Below are 19,637 nucleotides of genomic sequence, written 5' to 3' on the forward strand. Positions count from 1 at the left end.
GAATCTGGGTTGTCGGGGAGAGCTCCCAGATGACTGGACAACTACAGCTAATGTAATCAGGGAGACTGCAGAAGTATATAAAGAGAAAGAGGTTAGCAAAGAAAAAGTGGGACACTGAGGAGACTGAAGAGAGCAGACAGGAGTACAGGGAGATGCAGCACAAGGTAAAGGTAGAGGTGGCAAAGGCCAAATAAAGGGTATATGATGACTTGTATGATAGGTTGGAAAGTAAGGAAGGAGAGAATGATTTATACAGGTTGGCAAAACAGAGAGATAGAGATGGGAAAGATGTCCAGCAGGTTTGGGTGATTAAGGATAGAGAGGGACATGTGTTGACAGGTGCCACAGAAGTAATGGGAAGATGGAAAGAGTACTTTGAAGAGCTAATGAATGAGGAAAATGAAAGAGAGCAAAGGGTAGAAGAGGTGACTACTGTGAACCATGAAGTAGCAGAGATTAGTAAAGATGAAGTGAGGGGGGCATTGAAGAGGATGAAGAATGGAAAGGCAGTTGGTCCCGATGATATACCTGTGGAGGTATGGAAGTGTCTAGGAGAGGAGGCAGTAGAGTTTCTGGTTAGACTATTCAACAGGATCTTAGAGAGTGAGGGGACACCTGAGGAATGGAGAAGAAGTGTGATGGTGCCCATTTTTAAGAATAAGGGAGATGTTCAGGATTGCAGTAACTATAGAGGAATAAAGTAGATGAGCCATACAATGAAGTTATGGGAAAGAGTAGTGGAAACTAGACTGAGAGCAGAAGTCAGCATTTGTGAGCAACAGTATGGTTTCATGCCTAGAAAGAGTACTACAGATTCAGTATTTGCTTTAAGAATGCTGGTAGAGAAATACAGAGAATGTCAGAGGGAGCTGCATTGTGCATTTGTAGATCTGGGAAAAGCCTACGACAGGGTGCCGAGAGAGGAACTATGGTACTGTATGAGGAAGTCTGGAGTGGCAGAGAAGTATGTTAGACTGGTACAGGACATGTATGCTAACTGTGAGACAGTGGTGAGGTGTGCTGTAGGTGTGACAAAGAAGTTCAAGGTGGAGGTGGGACTACATCAGTGTTCGGCTCTGAGTCCCTTCTTGTTTGCGGTGGTGATGGACAGACTGACAGATGAGGTTAGACAGGAATCTCCATGGACTCCATGGTTTGCAGATGACATTGTGATCTGTGGTGAGAGCAGAGACAAGGTGGAGGAAAAGCTTGAGATGTGGAGATATGTTCTAGAAAGGAGAGGAATGAAGATTAGTCGCAGCAAGACAGAATATATGTGTGAATGAGAGGAACCCAAGTGGAACCATGAGGCTACAGGACTTTAAGTATTTAGGGTCAACAGTCCAGAGCAGTGGAGATTGTGGAAAAGAGGTGATGAAACGTGTTCAAGCTGGTTGGAATGGGTGGAGAAAAGAGTCAGGGGTAATGTGTGATAAAAGAGTATCAGCCAGAATGAAAGGAAAGATATACAAGACAGTGGTGAGACCAGCGATGATGTATGGTCTAGAGACAGTGGCACTGAGGAAAAGACAGGAAGCGGAGCTGGAGGTAGCAGAGAAGAAGATGCTGAGGTTCTCTTTGGGAGTGACGAAGATGGATAGGATCAGGAATGAGTCAATCAGAGGAACAGCACGTTAGATGTTTTGGAGATAAGGTCAGAAAGGCCAGAATGAGATGGTTTGGTCATGTACAGAGGAGGGATAGTGAGTATATTGGTAGAAGGATGCTGGGGTTGCATCTGCTAGGCAGGAAGTCTGGAGGAAGACCAAAGAGAAGGTTTATGGATGTAGTGAAAGAGGACATGAAGTTAGTTGGTGTGAGAGAAAGGGATACAGAGAACAGGGTGAGATGGAGGAGGTTGATTCGCTGTGGTGACCCCTGAAGGAAAAGAAGAAGAAGAAGTCCTAAGGCAGGTTAGTACAGTAGACATTCAACAGGACATGATACCACTCCCTGGGAACCCGATCATACGCCTTCTCCAGGTCCACAAAACACATGTAGACCGGATGGGCGTACTCCCAGGCCCCATCCAGGATCCCTGCAAGAGTAAAGAGCTGGTCCGTTGTTCCACGACCAGGACAGAATCCGCATTGTTCCTCTTGAATCTGAGGTTCTACTGACTACTGGTCGAACCCTCCTTTCCAGTACCTTGGAGTAAACCTTACCAGGGACGCTGAGAAGTGTGATGCCCCGGTAATTGGCACACACTCTCAGGTCACCCTTTTTGAAAAGGGGGGCCACCACCCCAGTTTGCAACTCCTTCGGTACTTACCCCAACCTCCACCATGGGTGTATGTGTGTGTGTCATGAATGCTGGATTCACTGGATTCACATGGCTTTAGAGAATGCACACCATGGAGCCATGAACCTAACGAGCAGAGTAGCAGAGGCAAGTAAATACATTGGAAATTAAAACAAATTTAAACAAGCTGACAGTTTGTGCACACTTCAGGTGTTCCGGGAGCTTTCCCTCAAGTGAGGACCTTAGAAGCTAAATGCAGCTTTGCCCTGCTTGGTTCTGACACTGGAGACGCTGAGTAAACCTGTCCCTGATGACCTGAGGGGTCTGGATGCTTCATAGCCAACGAGCAGCTCTGACATGTATTTAGGCCCAAGACCATTCAGTTACTTGTAGACCAGTAACAGGATTTTAAACTCAAAGTTTAGAGTCAATTGCAAATTTATGTGATAAACTGATAATTTAAGGAAAATTTAGCAACAATTTAGTTGATGCTTTGTAAACTAACAAAAGAAAATCTAATACAATTTATCTACTATTCACGAGTATCCCTTTTACTCTCTGAATTGAAGATGTTGTGTGAGACAATTGTCTGTCATGGAGAACAAAAAATAAATGAATAATTTATACATATTTTATAGTAACTGTACATTGTTGTTCTATGATTAAAATATCATATGATTATCTTGTGAGTATCATTAATATATAATCAGATTTTTCGTTTTTCCTCTCCTCTTCAACAATATTGCAAAGCTACAACATGGCAATCTGTCCAGCAGGGTGCACTGTGACTCTTTGTGCTTGTGTGGGTGAGTGTGATCTGCAGTGCTCATGATGTAAGAGTAGATGTCACCCATTATCCGGCACTAAGTCTTAAAGCTCCAGTGTTCAATTCAATTAAATTTATTTGTATAGCGCCAAATCATAACATACATTATCTCAAGGCACTGTACATAGACAACATCAAAGAGAGCAGAGAACCCCAACAGTTCACACAATGAGCAAGCACTAGGCATCAGTGGAGAGAAAAAACTCCCTCTTAACAGGAATAAATCTCTGACAGAACCAGGCTCAGAGATGTGCAGTCATCTGCCTCGACTGGTTGGGGTGAAAGGAAAATAGGGGACAGAAAGGGGGGAGAGAAAGGACAAGAGGGAGATGAGGTAGAGACAGAAGAGAGAGAGAGACCAGGAGCAGATACACAACAACTGTATCAGGTTACAAGTTTATACAGTCAATGATATCGACTTTTAATTATAGCACAATAATAATGGTGATGATATGTATGATATGGATAGCCTGGAAAACTGGATCTTGATCCTGCAACCTGCATGATGAGAATACAGAGAGAGAGAGGGAAGGAAGGAAAGACACAAACTAGGGAGAGAAAGAGACAAGGTTAATGACATATAAAAAATCATAATCAAATCCTGAGTGTGACAGAGTGAATGTGTGTGCACCACAGGAAAATCCCCCAGCAGTTTAGTTCTATAGCAGCATAACTAAGAGATGGTCCAGGTTTCCCTGAACCAGCTCTAACTATAAGCTTTATCAAAAAGGAAAGTTTTAAGTCTAACTTTAAATACAGAGAGAGACTCCACCTCCCGAACTGTCATTGGAAGCTGGTTCCACTGGAGAGGAGCCTGGTAACTAAAGGCTCTGCCTCCCATTCTGCTCTTACAGACTCTGGGAACCACAAGTAAACCTGTATTTTGTGACCTAAGTGGTCTATTAGGGTGATCGGGTAAGACTAGGTCTTTCAGGTATGAAGGGGCCTGACCATTAAGTGCTTTGTACGTGAGGAGGAGGATTTTAAATTGAATTCAAAACTGTACGGGGAGCCAGTGTAGAGAAGCTAACACTGGAGTTATATGGTCTCTCTTTCTAGTTCCTGTCAGAACTCGTGCTGCAGCATTTTGAATGAACTGAAGGGTTCCAACAGACTTGTTGGAACATCGTGATAATAAGGAGTTACAGAATCTAATCTAGATGTAACAAAAGCATGAACTAGTTTTTCAGCATCCTGTAAAGACAGAATGTTTCTAATTTTCATAATGTTCTGCAGGTGGAAGAAGGCTGTTCAAGGATTGAGCCTTGTGGAACTCCACAATTAACTGTTGTTTGTAGTGAGGATTTATCATTAACATGAACAAACTGGAATCTATCAGATAAGTATGATTTAAACCAGCAGAGGGCAGCACCTGTGATACCAAAAGTCTGTTCCAATCTCTGCAGTAGAATATTATGATCAATGGTGTCAAATGCAGCACTAAGATCTAACAGGACAAGTAAAGAAACTAGACTAGAGTGAGGCTTTTCCTGACTATGAGACTCTTCACAACATCTGCTTTTATCAGCAATGACAATCCAGGCTTTTTCCCTTTGTTTGTGTGAGGCTGATTTCTGACTGTTTTTCAAACTCAATATTCACATTCAACAGAGAAAAGTGTCAGAAAAAGAAACATTCATGTTTCAGTTTTGGTATTATAAATATTGTGTTAAAGTAAACAGTTATACTTCCACTCTGTATTCAAGATGTATATATATATATATATATATATATATATATATATATATATATATATATATATATATATATATACATACATATAAACAGTCTATGGACTGTGGTTCCATTCCTGATTAGAGTGTGGTTATCCAGTTGGGCCCTTAGGTAAGGTTCTTCATGCTAGAGGCCAATACCTTGGACATGAGTGCAATCACAACTGATAGAACATGAACATGAGAAGAGGGCTTCTGGATCAGGGATATATGCAGAGGATGTGGGACCTATGGATGCTTCAAAACCCAACATCTAGATTTACCAAGAAACAACTGCTAGCTCAGCAGAGGAACTTACAGTTAGAGATTAATGAGATATGACGTGCCAATGGTACAAAGTTGCTACAACAAGAAGAAGACAGGTCCGGGAGAGATTTAATCATCATCATCATCATCATCATTATCATCGTCATCATCATCATCTTCATCGTTGTCCCTGGAAAATGATTGTCAAGGTTTAATGACATTCCACACAACACATCCAGTTCACAAAGTCCTCCTTAACCAAGCCCCTCCTACCTCATAGATCTGCTCCCCCCTACACACCACCCAACAGCCTGTGGTGCTCAGACTCCAACCTGCTAAAGCCACCACCCAGTCACCTCCTCCCTCTGGAACTCACAGCCCCAACCCATCTGTGCCTGTTCTGACCTGTTCTTCTCATTCAAATCACTCCTCAAAATTTACCTTTTCTTAATTGTTTTTAATGTTTTAACCCTAATTAATTATAATTTTCTTGTGCTTTTAATTTAAACTGACTTTGAGTTTGTGAAAAGTGCTGCATTATTATAATATTATTATTACAACATTATATTATGAGCTCAAGCTATGAGCCAAGAGTTAGCGGGACAATGAGATACTTTATCCACCTCACCAGGGTGTACAGCGAAGACACTGGATGTCATTTGGATCTTGGAGCGTCCCTGTGTCATGATCACATTTAGAGCATGGGCATAGCAGTGAACAAAGACGGCCTGTAGGATGTTTTTCTCACTTTTGCTTGCATGTCATTCAAACCAGATTTTATCATAACTCCAAATGACCACTTTGTCGACACAGTCACGCACAATGAACTCCAGCAGGCGTGTAGCTGTGACCTCTGCTCGTCTGTCCTCTATCATATCATCACATTCGAGAACATCTCAGTTACTCTGTAACCATACAGGTGGTGTTGCTGCTGGTGTTGCTGCTCATCCAGCTGAACTCGATCCCGTGTCACCAAATGTTTTCAGGCAAATTGAAGCTTGGTAAAATCCCTAAATTTGAATATCCATATTTGGCCCATGATCCAGTCTACACTGTTCCACTAACAGCAGACATTGTCATCCAGAGGTGTTAGTTGCTGGATTGCCTCTCATTAGGGGTGGGTGGATCGATCCAAATATCGATAGTATCGATACCAAGGTGAGTATTGGTATTGGATTGATACTAGCGCATTGAGATCGATATTTTTGTTGTAGTTTCTCTTTTATAAGTTCAGCAAATCACTCAGATTTCTTCACAGAGTGTGTGTGAGCTCAGCGTCTCTCTCAGTCCTCATGCGCAGCGCTCCTCTCCACCTCTCAGTCTGCTCACTCAGGTCGGTCCACTAGGCCCCTCCTCTCCCCCTCCCCAGCTGCCTGCCAGTCAGAGCAGAGACGGACTGGTGAGATGGTGGAGAGGAAGAGGAGTGCTGTGTGGAGCTATTTTACAGTGTCAGATAGAGAAACTGCTAGCTGTGACATATTTTCTTATTTGGCTTAAATCGTTGTCCTGTGTTTTATTATTATCATAATTATAATCAATTAATTAAAGGCAAAAGTACAAAATCATTCAATGATCAGGCATTTTCAAGTAAAAAGTATCAGTATCGGTAATATTGGCCCTGCAATTATTTGGTATCGTATCGATACCAAAATTTGCAGTATCGCCCACCCCTACCTCTCAGGTTTGCCTTTTTGCACCAAATTAAGTTTGGGAGTTGTCCTGTGTTATGTGATTAGCTCTTGTGATGTTGATAAAAATTTAGGCACAACATTCTCACTGGCAGTAGTTACAACCTCCATTTTGAAAACTGGGTAGTCATTTGCCAGTGTTTTGTTTTTCAGCATTTGTTGAGACCTTGTTCTGAGAATTGACAGTAGATTGTGACTTGTGCTCCCCACAGTGTCATAAGGCAAGGCAACTTTATTTGTGTAGCACATTTCATTCACAGTGGCAACTCAATGTGCCTTAGTTAAAAGTCGGAAACATTCAAATTAGCCTATCTATCTGACCTGAGTCGATCTCAGCCATACAAGGTTTATTTTCTTATTGACATTTTAAGTCTATTCTATAGCTGACAGGATCCATTGTAAAGACTCTGAAACTGGAGTTATATGCTCTGATCTTTTTGTTTTGATAAAACAACAGTCTGAACAGACCTCACAATAGTCTTAGAAAAGACAGCATGTTGGTGGTTTAAGCTGCTGAACTGTTTATTCTATAGTTTTATGGTCAACTGTATTCATAGTGGTCTAGTTATCCATGGGTGGTTTTAGGGATTGCATCATTTTCAATTTACACTCTGCTCTTCTGCATTCTGTTTTCAAGGTGTGAATCATATACTTCCACTCTGTCATGTCTTTCAGTTGACTCCAATTTAAACCCAGTGGACACCCAGAGCAGGACAGCAGTAAAATAAATGTCAGAATATTAGGTTATGGTTAGGAAAAATATCCAGCTTAGGCTTAGTGGATAGTCACTGTAGGCTCACAATCAGGCAGACCGTTATTTTATAAATATAATTTGCGTTTCCATGACCACTAATAAGTCACAAGTACTTATAAATAAAAGAGTATATTTTTGCCTTCTCAGTGGCTCCTTATGCCGCTTTTCCACTACATGGTCCTGGCACGGTAGGGCACTTTTTTTTGCTTTTTCACTAGTACCTGGTAATTTTTTTTAGTAGCTGTTGTCACTGGAAGAGTCATGGGCAATATGTCCGACACAAGAATCAAACCTAACAATATCTAACTGTAGATCAATTAATAAGACTTCAAAATCCTGGACCCAAACTTTTGCATGGAAATTTATTTCCAATGAATGACTACAACCCCAACCAGTGATGGGGACGAGACTGCCTATGCCGAGTCCAAGTCAAGACCGAGTCTTTGAAGGGTCGAGACCAAGTCAAGACCGAGTCTTTGAAGTCCGTTGGTTTTCAAATACAGTCGAGTCCGAGTCCGGACCGAGTCCTTTAGAAGTCGAAACCGAGTCGAGACCAAGACCATAAAAACATGTCAGTTTTCATATTCATGATTTAGTATCACCCCAGTTCATAATCAAAAGTTAGGCCTATAGACGAAGCTAGATTGGGAATTGTTTAGAGGAGCAGTCTTAACGTCTTAATATGGACTATGCTTTTACTTTTAAAATCCCTACCACATGCATCGTCCTCTGCCTATTTTTATAAACAGTGCTGCTCTGTCATCAACATGTTAAGCCCACCCTGACTTTTTTAATCATAGTTAGGACATAACATGAACATAAAAAAATGTGTTGGTCTCAAGGATTCGGTCTGAAATTACGAGTCCTTCTCCTCCCACTTTGCATTAGATCACTGTGTAAGATTCTTCAGTGACACTTACGAAAGGAGCTCAATATTCTATTGTTATTCTACTGTTAATGGTAAGACAATCATATTCATTAAGTTATTATTCTGACATAAATCTAATAACAATGACAATGTGTACTTTTGACTTTATTTGGGTCCTCTCCTGCCCACATCCCACGAGGACAAGTATTTATTACTTTATCAACATATTGATGTATACATTTCATAGTGACAACAAAACCCAGTCACAATACAAAAGACAATTTAAATACATAGAATGTCAATCGCATGTCAGTCTTGATTCAACATTTTTGTACTCAACATGCATTCAAAATATAAAAATAGACTTCTGATTAAGTTTATATACACTTTCTATTTTATAAATATAATTATACAAATGTATTTTTGAAATACAAAGATAAATACCATCACATAGTGTACATTGTGTACCAAAACAAACAATCACAAACATTTTTTTTGGATATTTAGCATTCACAAAATACAAATATTAGATTTGAAATTAGCGACTATTGCAGGTCTTGTACTTTTATGTCTTTTTGTTTGCTTGCTTCATGCAGTAGGAATTTTTTTTTTTACTACCTAAAATCCTTCACTTTTATTCTTTATTGTATTCTTTTAAATGGAAGCAGTGAATGGGTGGAAAATAAATAAAGGTAATAACAATAACATATAACAATGATAATAACAATAATAATAATAACAATAATAATAACAACAACAACAACAACAATAATAATAATAATAATAAGTCTAGCTCTGCCGGACATCCTGTAAAAGTTTGTTGATTTCTGCCACTAGCTCACTGGCATCCACCAGCTCATGTCTGCTGTTGCTACGTTTCCCCTGTAGGTGGCTGAGCACAGAGTCAAAGTCGTCCTCCTCATAATTCTCAGGGATCTCCTCCATGGCTGGCAGCCACTTGGTGGAGGGTCCAGGCAGTGGTACAGGTACAGGTACTGGTGCTGGGGGATGCTGCATCAAAGTGGGGCTGACCAGTGCTGTGAGCAGTGGGGTGCTATGTTGTTTGGGGGAATGGCCACTGTTCTGTGGGCTGTTTTTCAGCACTTGTGATACTTTTTGGCTGCTGCTCTGAAAGCTGAGCTTGGTGCTGGGTTTCAGGGTGTGGTAGCTGCCACCCTGGTGATGGCCAGATGGACTGATGTTGCTTCCTGGGTTCTGGAAGTGGGTGTTCGCAGCCCAGGCTGCCACACCCTGCTGGTGGACAGAGGGGTTTGCCTTGCCAGGTAGATGACTCCTCCTGCGATCCAAAGACCCAGTCATGGGTACACCCATTCCACTCAGGCTCATCCCCTTCTCTTTCTCATTGACCTGGACGTACGAGTCCAGACCCTGGGGTAACAACCTCTGGAATACACTGCTCATCTCTGACAGAAGTGAGGTACCACACAGGTCTTCAACTCTGTCCTCACAGCCACCATCTTCTGCTCCCTCCTCTTCTCCATTGTCACTCCCCTGGTCCTTTCCAAAGGTGGAGAAACTCTGGTTCCTGGAGTTGCCGTTTACAGTGCAGAGCTGTGGGCTCTTCTCCTGGGACAGATCAGTTACTTGACGGGCTTCTTCTCCTGGAATGTAGAGGTTGCTGCGGTAATCAGAGGAGGAAGAGGCAGGGGAAGTCAAAGGCGGCATCCAGCACTGATCTGAGTGACCCAGGACACGACACTCCTCCGTACAATGTCTCATGGCTGCAAACAAACACACAAACGCTCATGATTCATCAAGAACACAGACTTTTCTCTAGAGTACAGTAGTAAACCTCATTTCAATCATCATCTAAATCACTTTTATTCCTAGCATATTGTTAGCAAGCTTGTCATAATTCTTAGTGTTAGAATTATTTGTATTATAGATTTTTATCACTTTAACCTCATAAAGCACTTTCAACCTTGTTGTTAAAATAGACTGGCAGGTAATGAGTTTTTAGTGATGCATATTATCTGTATAAACCCCCAGGTAAAGTCTAACTGCAGAGGCTGAGAATCTTTTTTCACTGTTGACATTACATGATGTGAATACAGAATATGCATATATCTAATAGTGTCATCATATAGTCTTCATATTTGATGTGTCTTGGAGATCATACTAAAAGGCATTCCCTTTTTTAATGTTTGAACCAAGCAACCACACATGGATTGGCATAATCAAAGAGATGTAAAATAGATTCCTGACAGCTGAGTGGTTTTCCACACAGCCTCTCCTCTCCGTATGTGTTTCTGCTGCTTTATCTCTGGAAACACAGTGGAAATCTGCCCTAATTAGTTTGAAAGGCTCTTTGCAGGAGCAGTGCCTGCTACCTTCCTCTGTATTTACCACAGAGACAATTCAGCAATGCTGATCAATGCATATTAGCCATTCAAAATCCCTCCTCTTCTAAAAGCCCTGCATTTTTCCCTTTCAACTCACTTTTCAATAATAAATCTTCAAATAGAAAATCTCTGAAGAATAAATTATAAATTAGACAATTCAAATATGCCAACTTAAAGCCTTCATTAAAAGAGTGTGGTGCTTTTCAGTCATGCCAGTGAGGGACTTCATTATCCCCTCATTTACATGAAAGAAACATTTATTATACATCTTGGAATAGATGAAAAGTGAATTTGGATGCAGTGGAAGATGGGGGAAAAAAAGAAAAAGAAAATATGTGGGGCCAGCGGTAGATTGGCTGATCTGGCCTACCGATGAAAGGGTGACAATGAATCATTTAACACAAATGAGGTATGAAAATATTAACTGAAAGTCTGACTGACAGAATTCTCAATTCAGCCCTACTTACTGACAGGCAGCTGCTTTTTATTTGACACTGATGATCTGCTCATCTATGACATTTATGACAAATCAAACTTTCTTACTACACAGCAAATTCAGTTGTGAGCTCAGTTGAAGAATAAATGATGATGATAAATGATAAAACAAAACATGATTAATTGACAGAATAATCATGTTGTTGGAACAGAGTCTGTCAAATATCATTTTCCAGCATCCTGTTTTCCTTCACCTCTGCCTGTATGTGACAACCCTTTTTTTCCTCCTCATTCATTATGCAGAAATAGGCTATTTTTAACCAATTTTCAGGTTATCATACACATACAGTACATTAGTGTCCAACAATGACAAAGGACTAATATGAATCCATCAACCACATTACATGCATTGTCCAGGATGACAACCACCTGGTACCGCTTTAACCTCCTCCTTTAGACCTCTGTACACCAGGCCATCGAAGCAGTTTGTGTGGACAATTTTACGTTTCATATTGTTGACTGTCCACAGTCATTTTTGAACAGTTATGCGCCAGATAAAAAATTTCAAGTTCAAGAAAATGAATAAATGTGTGTTGAAATTAAGATTTCAGATCAATTAAGAAGCCACACTAAACTCACAATCTCACATTAATGATACAAAGTTCTTGCAGTTAGAGAATTTGGTGTTTTCTTAAAGGGATCTTTAAACACTTTAGTCTGATAGATGCACACACACAGACAGACAGACAGAGTTTCTACCTCCCTCAGCAAAAAGACCCACCGTTCTCAGCCATAATGACAGGAACCAACTAAATGCTGTTTGAAATCATCTATGCTGCAGTGGACACGGGGGTGGAAGGCAGGGTGAATGTACTGAATGAGAATGGTGAGCTTTGAGATGTAATTATGCTCTTTAAGGCCTAATCATGAGCGCAAATCTGAGTAGACTCCATGGCAACTCTTCTTTGCATGGCAATTAAATACCTCCTTTTCATCAGAAAAGCATGAGGACTTTGTTTTGGATGGCTGAAAGTGAAAGCTTGAAGGTAAAAAAGGAGAGTCACTAACAAGCATGGCTCATCCACAAAGCTCTAAAGAAAAGGAGAGGGGAGGGAGGGAGGGGGAGAGTGGTAGTGATGAAATTGCCCGTCAGGTTCAACTTTAATTAGGATGTAGCTCAAATGCACTGTCGCATGATGGCTGTGTGGGAAGCTGGCAGGAAAGAAGTGGAATCTTTTGGGAGGAGGTGAAATATTCAATAAAAGAAGCTGCAGCATGTCACAGCATCAGTGATGTTCACTCAGCCAGCCTGTGACACAGAGTGATTTTAGACTGTGAAACTGAATGATATAAACTACACAGGTCTGTATGTCTGTTAAACCTGCCAGATACAGTATATGATGCTTGGTGGGTAAAATAGATCCAAGTCAGTGGGTCAGTCAGTTCAAGTTCATCCTTGATAATGTGACTGTGGAGGGAGGGAGAAGAGGTACTATAACTGTAAAGCTTGATTTATGGTTACACGTTCCTGTGCATTGATCTCGGTGTAGCTACCTCCTCTACACATAGACCATACATGCACCAAAGGTGGCTGCTTCTTCTTTGCCAATTTTTTAATCAAGTTGAGCAAACCTGGATCAAATTGAGGAGAGTTTGAGCAAAAAAATCCATCTCCTGCACCTTTTCTGCATTTTAGAGACTACAGTATAACAGTGACAGTTGTACTGTCACCACTGTTTGATGTTTGTGGGGATAAAAACACAAAGTCACAGCAAAAACAAACGTGTGGATGACGACTCCAGCGCGCGGATTGGCAGTGCCAAAAAAATTGCACATCAATTATGGTTGATAAACCAGGTCCGATCTGTTTTAAGGCACTCTGAGCAATGCCAAGTGTGTATCTTTCAAAGTCAATTTCCTTTTATGGAAAAGTTCCACAACAGCACATTTTTCTACTCAAAACACTGCAACTAGAATCCACACTCGATCTGCTTAATTTTCACATTTGTTTAGCCTGAACTGTGGAATTTATTTTTGCACATAAAATGGTGCACTCTGCCCCCCCAACACTTATGCTGGAATGGTGCTCTAAAGTAGTCACCTCAGGGCCAGCAAGGAATAGGACGAGTGATTACAGCTACCACAACCATTCCAACATTCAGCATGACTTTTAACTTGACCGATTAACTGTATATTAAGTACATGGGTATGTCAGTCAAATGCATCAAGTGATTCCCAGATAAACTAGTGCCCCCGATATTTAGAGCCAGTTTTAGCCCAATGGACTATAGTACACTATTTATAGATTCAAGAGAGAATTTGAATCATGAAATAGAGATTAATTATGCCATACAGACTTATTAATCCCCTTAGGGACATGGAATTAGGAGCAGTGGGCTGCCAGACTGAGTAGCACCCAGGGAGCAATGGTGGTTGGGTACCTTGCTCAGGGGTACCCCAGTCCTTTTGACCTGGTGGGGACTTGAACCGGCAACAAGCCAAGTTCCCTTTCCACTTGGCCACGGGCTGCTACAGTATGTGGTTAACAGTGAATCAGATTACTCAGTCTGTCAATCAACCACAACATTATCAACATCTTTAAATGAATTGTGTAATGTGTAAAAAACATTCCACTGTTTCTGCTTTTATTCATGTTGTGAAATCAAAATTGTAAATCCATTAAATTAAAATGTGAGAAAAGTTGGCTTTGCTGCTTAGTTGCTACAATATAAATGTGTTTTGAAAAGGATTTGGTGTAATCTTGTAAAACTTAGTTGCATTAAGGACTAGAAGCTCAGGAGACAGTAGGGAAAGGATGAGGGTTGTGGATGGAGGGGCAGGGGTGTACCTGCATGGGTTCTGTGCTGGCCATCAGGGGCATATATCTCAGTAAAGCCCTCACCAAGGAGCCTATCCAAAGGTGACTCCCTGCCAGGCTCATAGTCGCTGTCCCCAGCCTCGCTGTCTCCACGGCCACTGTCCTTCAGACTGAATTTGTCCATCTCATTCAAGGCATATCTGCACAGAGACATACAGATTTGATGTTTCTCATGAAGGGCTCCATGATCACTAACAATAATATCATCACATGGTTATGGGTGCAATGTGCTACAGATGGATAATATGGTGCACAGAGAGGGAGAGTGCATGGTGCAGAAAGGGTTTTACATAAAATTATGCAAATGCAATTCTATTACACAGCTTGACTCTAAGTCAAAAAAGCTATGGATGTTGAAGGCTACATGAAACCACTGACAACACAAATGGAAATACTTTATGATTATCATAGCCATGTACTAAAAAGATCAACTCTCAATGTTGACCTCACTTATTGTGACGAAGGATGTAAAGCATTAGCGTGTGCTTTACCTGTAACTCCTGGTGTATTTGTTGCCTCTGAAGCTTGGTCGTGGCTGGTACTGGCCCTGATGGAGCATGGACAGAAGCTGTGAGACTTGCTACAATCCCAAGAGAAACAAAAAGAAAAAGGGAAAAAAAAAAGGACAAAAATAAAAGGAAAAATGAAGAGGGAAAATGAATGGAGTAAAACAAGCAAGGCCACAAGACAATGTTGTGTGTTTAGGGTAGGGGTATTGTAGGGAAGGGGTGGGGGGGGTTATGATTTGGCATGACTTTTTGACTTGATCCTGAAAGTGATGGTCAACAAGAACATGACACGAAGGACTTGGGGGTAACAGAATGTGGTAGCAAGGAATACATTCAGAACCAGTATAAGACAAAAACCTACATTAATATTATTTTTGCATATGATTTTATCTTTTTATTATCCTTTTGTTTTTACAAGATGTTTGCTTAATTACTCAAATCAAATACAATAGACCTGTATGGCTGCATTAATATGTTAGGGTAGAGGATCTAAGTTTAATTAGTTTAATGTAAATGTAAAACCTCTTGTCTTACCTCTACTGGAGGTGTGGCGTGGGCTAACTCCAGAGAAAAATTCTCTGGCACATGATTGGAGGAGATGGTGACCAGGCTGTTGAGGGACTGGCGGCTGTGATGGCTCTGCCTGCTCCCCAGAGTTCCCCTCTCAGGTGTAGGAGAGGCTGACGGTGAGCGTGGGTGTGCACGAACAGGCAGTGTCCCATTGACAGTAGGGACCAAGGTGATGTCAGCTTTGTGGATCTGCCTGGTGGGCTTCTTTGGGTGGTTCTGGTAGCTATTTTCTGCCACACGGCAGTTGTAGTTGTGCCTGGGGTCTTTCTTCTCGCGGCTGCAGCGAGTGGTGGCAAACATCACCATGACAATGAGCAGAAGAGCACATACAGCACCCAGAGAGATGATGACAATGAGAGAGAGATCCAGTGAGGCTTGGCTGGGGCCAGTCGGGTAGAGAGGAGGGAGGCTGTCCATGTTCTCCTGCAAGGAAAGTCTGAGGATGACTCCTGTGGTCAGCTGACTGGTGCCCCTGTCCTGCACCTCTACCCTGAGCTCCATCACATCCCGAAGAGCCTGTTCCAGACTGGCATTTGTTCTGAGCTCACATCGCTGGATGTCCATCACAAACAGCCTGTCCTCATTGCCACCAACAATGGTGCAGCTCACTTCGCCATTGGCACCAGCATCGCGGTCCGTGACTTTAAGTACAGTTATCAGCTGACCCGGGGATGCATACTTCCACACCAGGAGTTCAGCAGTGTGATTCTGGAGGGCGGGGGAGTGGACAATGGGTGGGTTGTCGTTTTCATCCAACACAGTGAGAAGGACAGTGGCGTTAACTGACAGTGGCGGGTTTCCTCCATCTCGTGCCTGAACAGTGAAGGCAATCCGACTTACGTCTTCATGATCGAAGCTGCGTAAGGCATAAATAGCACCATTAGATGGATCAATGGTGACATAGGTAGAGATGGGGCTCCCTTGAACCAGAGCATCTATGATGGTGTATGTGACCTGGCCATTGGTACCCAGATCTGGATCTGAGGCCACCACAGTCATCAGATAGGCTCCCGGAGAGTTGTTCTCTGATTTGAAGACCTCATAGTGGCTCTTCTCAAAACGTGGAGGATTGTCATTTTCATCCAGCACCTGAACGGTGAAATGTTTGATGGTGGAGAGACTGGGAGTGCCCCTGTCCTCAGCTATGACTGTCAGACTGTACTCTGACCTCTTCTCCCTGTCCAGTGAGATGTTGGTGAGAATCATGTAGTTCTTCTCATGTGTCTTCTGGAGTCTGAAATGGCCGTGGCCGTGCAGCCTGCACACAACCTCACCATTTAGACCTGCATCGCTATCATCAACGCGCACCAGAGCTATGAAAGTGTCCACAGGGGCTCCTTCTGAGATGTAGGCCACTTCTTCTTTGCCAGGAGTCATCAGATTGATGTTTATCTCTGGTTTGTTGTCATTTATATCCACCACTTTCACCACAATTTTGCAAAGTCCAGGGATTGAGTTCGGGCCCAGGTCCTGAGCCTGCACATCCAGCTCATAGGAAGCTGTTGATTCATAGTCCACTTTTTTAATAAGAGTAATGTGGCCCTTTTCTGGGTTGATCTTAAATGTTTCCAGAATCTTTGGGGAAACATGACTGCTGAAAGAGTAGACAATTTTCCCATTAGTGCCCTCATCTGGATCTGTGGCGTTTAAATCAATGATTTGGGTCCCGAGGGGAGAGTTTTCCAGCAAATTGATGATGTAAGCCTGATCCTCAAAGGCTGGGCTGTTATCATTTGAATCAGAGATGCTGATCTTGACCAAAGTGGAGCCAGACTTGGGGGGTACGCCATTATCCGATGCAGTAAGCTGGAGCTGGTAGCTGGACTGCACCTCCCTGTCCAGCTCCCTCATCACCACCAGCTCTGCATACTTCGCTCCGTCAGTCCTGGTTCTCACATCGATCTTAAAGAAGTTATTGGGTGTCAGCGAGTAAGTGTGCAGAGAGTTCTCTCCAACATCCGCGTCTATTGCGCCGTCCAGCGGGATTCGCGTCCCCACAGCTGCGCTCTCGGAGATCTCAATTGGGACAATGGAGCGGGAGAAGTGCGGGGAGTTGTCGTTAATATCCAGCACTTCCACCTCTACGTGAAACAACTGCAGATATTCCGTTGGCAGCGTGACCACGTCGAATTCAATCGAGCAGTTCAAGTTTTTTTCACAAAGCTTCTCGCGGTCGATTTTGGTGCTAATGCTGATTTCTCCGTCCTCCTCCCGCACAGACAGGAATGACGTGCTCCCTCGTTGCATAGCGCGGAACCGAAAGGTCAAAGAACTCGGCAATTTAGATAAAACACTGGCAACATCTTCTCTTAAACGTGCAATCACCGTGCCCACTTTCTGCTCCTCGTAAACTTTATATTTTAAAGTCTTACCAGCGGCTTCGTGCGTCACCGCGAACAGCAGCAGTAGTCGGATGAGAGCCGGAGAAAAAAGGATTCCTTTGCTTTGAGTCATTGTTGCCCCCATCTTCTTGAACAAGCGACTACTTCCACAGAGGAAAACAGAGACAGATGTCCACTCACTAGTGTGGCATGACTCCTCCTGTGTCTCTGCTCCCCAAAATCAATGAAAGAAGAGGAAAAAATAAATAACAAATACATTAAAGTGTAGAAAGACTTCTATGTTTTCTTTCTACTGTAAAATATCAAAAGATTCAATAAATTCGCGGCGCTTCTTCAGTATCCACATAAGCCCGACGCTTCTCGTGTGTGCGCCTTAGAGAATGGGTGCGAATGTGACTGAGAAGAAAAGGCGCAGAGAGAGAGAGAGAGAGGGTGCGTGTGTGTGTGTGTGCTCTGTCGCCCCTCCTGTCTCTCTCTCTTCACCCCCCCAGCGCCAAACTGCGCCTCTTTCTCTCGCTCACACACACACACACACACACACAGCAGACATTAAAAGTGTGTCACAACAATGGCAGCGATGGGAGGAGGAGGAATTCAGAGTTCAGCCATTTTTACATATATACGCACACTCTCACACTCTGACCTGCGGCAGACTTACATTGTTATGATCGCAATTCACAACGTGTGCCGGCTCTACTGCGCCTTTTGTGCAAACAATGAGTGAAGTTAAATGGAACATTCCCATCAGCAGTCATCTGACCACAGTGCACACACTTTAAACATTGAAATATGTATCATTACATTTACAGTATACTCAATCCAATCTGTGGATCAATTACCCACCAAATACCTGAACGCAAATCTACCTGTCTGTCTGACTGTCTGTCTATCTGTGAGTTGGACACGTATAATATGACCAAAGCCAATAAATCTGTGATGCAGTAACTAAATTACACGTCAAGCAAAACAATCAGTGTTTTAATCACTGTAATATCAAAAGCAATTAAAAAGGAGTTTACTTGAGATTATTTATTACCAGGATGAAACAAGTCTTTTTGGTGTCTGTGTGCGGTGAATGCACGAGACACAGCAGATGGACTCTTCTTCATTCAAAGTTGCTTTGCCAGCTTTTGTGATAAATACTGAAAATATTTCCTCAGAAAACCAACAGGTCTGTAAGTGTAAATTGTGAGTCAGACAGTTTAAACAAACATATGTTGTATTTAATTTTCCAAAAAAACCAAAACTCTTTCCACTGAATTGTAATGCAAGGAAACATTTTCTCACATGTGCTCTTAATGAAGGTATGGCCAGTGCTTTGTGCTCTATTCATAAACCTCCCCCCTTTCCTCCTGCTGCTGCATAATAATGTTTCTCCTCATCTGACCAAATGATCACCCTGCAAACTCAAAGTGTTGTTCAGAGAGCAAACAACTGGACAAGCACAGCCCCAAGCCATCTGGCCAGGGCCTGAGACAACCCAAACCTACAATTACTCTCTATTCAGCGTCTGCCAAACCACACCAAGTGAGAATTAGTTCCAGCTCATGTAAGATAAAGTCTAATATCTTTGTATTTCTTACAGCAGACATGGACAGTTTAGTATTCCGTTGTGATCAGAGTCTTTTGGGTTGGCTTCATGTGGATGAGTCACATGTTTCAATGGAGAAAAGAGTACACATACACATTTTAATTGATACAATTGTTCATGCTCCAGCAGTCAAATCTGTAAAAGAAGTGTTCCCTGGGTTAAGTTTTTCTTAAATTCAGAAAGTGTCTGCAAGGGCTTATGTTCTCAGTAAATCTCAGTTGGAGTGTGAGTGCTGATTGTTTTTAACAGAGCAAATTATCTTTGATGGGATGTTTCTCTGTGATGGATTTTATCTGCATTTTAAATTCCAACGTGTGACCCGTGGGAACGGCCTCTCTGCGCCACCATCTGTCTTTGAGCAAACACACAGACGCCGGCTCCCAAGATGACATGTACACATACTGATGCTGAATCACTCTACACACACTATGCGGTGTAAAACAACTACAGCTGACTGTTGTCAAGTGTGTTATCTTGACTCATTAGTGGTTCCTACATGACCAGAATGACCATTCAACGTCTCTCTAAAACTGTTGTCTATGAACAATATTTCTTTGAGCTAAATTGGAGCTATAATAGATGAATATAATCT

The 19,637-nt window shown here is 42.2% G+C and overlaps 1 protein-coding gene across 3 annotated transcripts; it reads right to left on the reverse strand.

The window, feature by feature from the left end:
* Nucleotides 1–8,504: 8,504 nt before the first annotated feature.
* On the reverse strand, nucleotides 8,505–17,860 carry pcdh18b (protocadherin 18b). Of its 3 annotated transcripts, none has more exons than XM_044040991.1 (4): nucleotides 15,077–17,860; nucleotides 14,525–14,580; nucleotides 14,004–14,173; nucleotides 8,505–10,099 (listed from the first exon to the last, which is right to left on the reverse strand). In XM_044040991.1, exons 1-4 carry the CDS (start codon nucleotides 17,576–17,578, stop codon nucleotides 9,147–9,149), a joined length of 3,681 nt encoding a protein of 1,226 aa, XP_043896926.1. In that variant the 5' UTR covers nucleotides 17,579–17,860; the 3' UTR covers nucleotides 8,505–9,146. The 3 variants fall into 3 exon arrangements, with proteins under 3 accessions (XP_043896926.1, XP_043896927.1, XP_043896925.1); XM_044040992.1 differs by having other exon boundaries at nucleotides 14,058–14,173; nucleotides 14,525–14,613; XM_044040990.1 differs by having other exon boundaries at nucleotides 14,525–14,613.
* Nucleotides 17,861–19,637: the final 1,777 nt, after the last annotated feature.

The sequence above is a fragment of the Solea senegalensis genome, linkage group LG12 (genome assembly GCF_019176455.1).
Source record: "Solea senegalensis isolate Sse05_10M linkage group LG12, IFAPA_SoseM_1, whole genome shotgun sequence".
NCBI lineage: Eukaryota > Metazoa > Chordata > Actinopteri > Pleuronectiformes > Soleidae > Solea > Solea senegalensis.

Excerpts from the sequence above, each read along its gene's own strand:
- pcdh18b (XM_044040990.1), bottom strand. The coding sequence starts at position 17,578 with ATGGGGGCAACAATGACTCAAAGCAAAGGAATCCTTTTTTCTCCGGCT. Across the intron at positions 14,174-14,524 it reads AAATACACCAGGAGTTACAG|ATATGCCTTGAATGAGATGG; the intron begins GTAAAGCACACG and ends GTCTCTGTGCAG. Across the intron at positions 10,100-14,003 it reads CCAGCACAGAACCCATGCAG|CCATGAGACATTGTACGGAG; the intron begins GTACACCCCTGC and ends GTTTGTTTGCAG.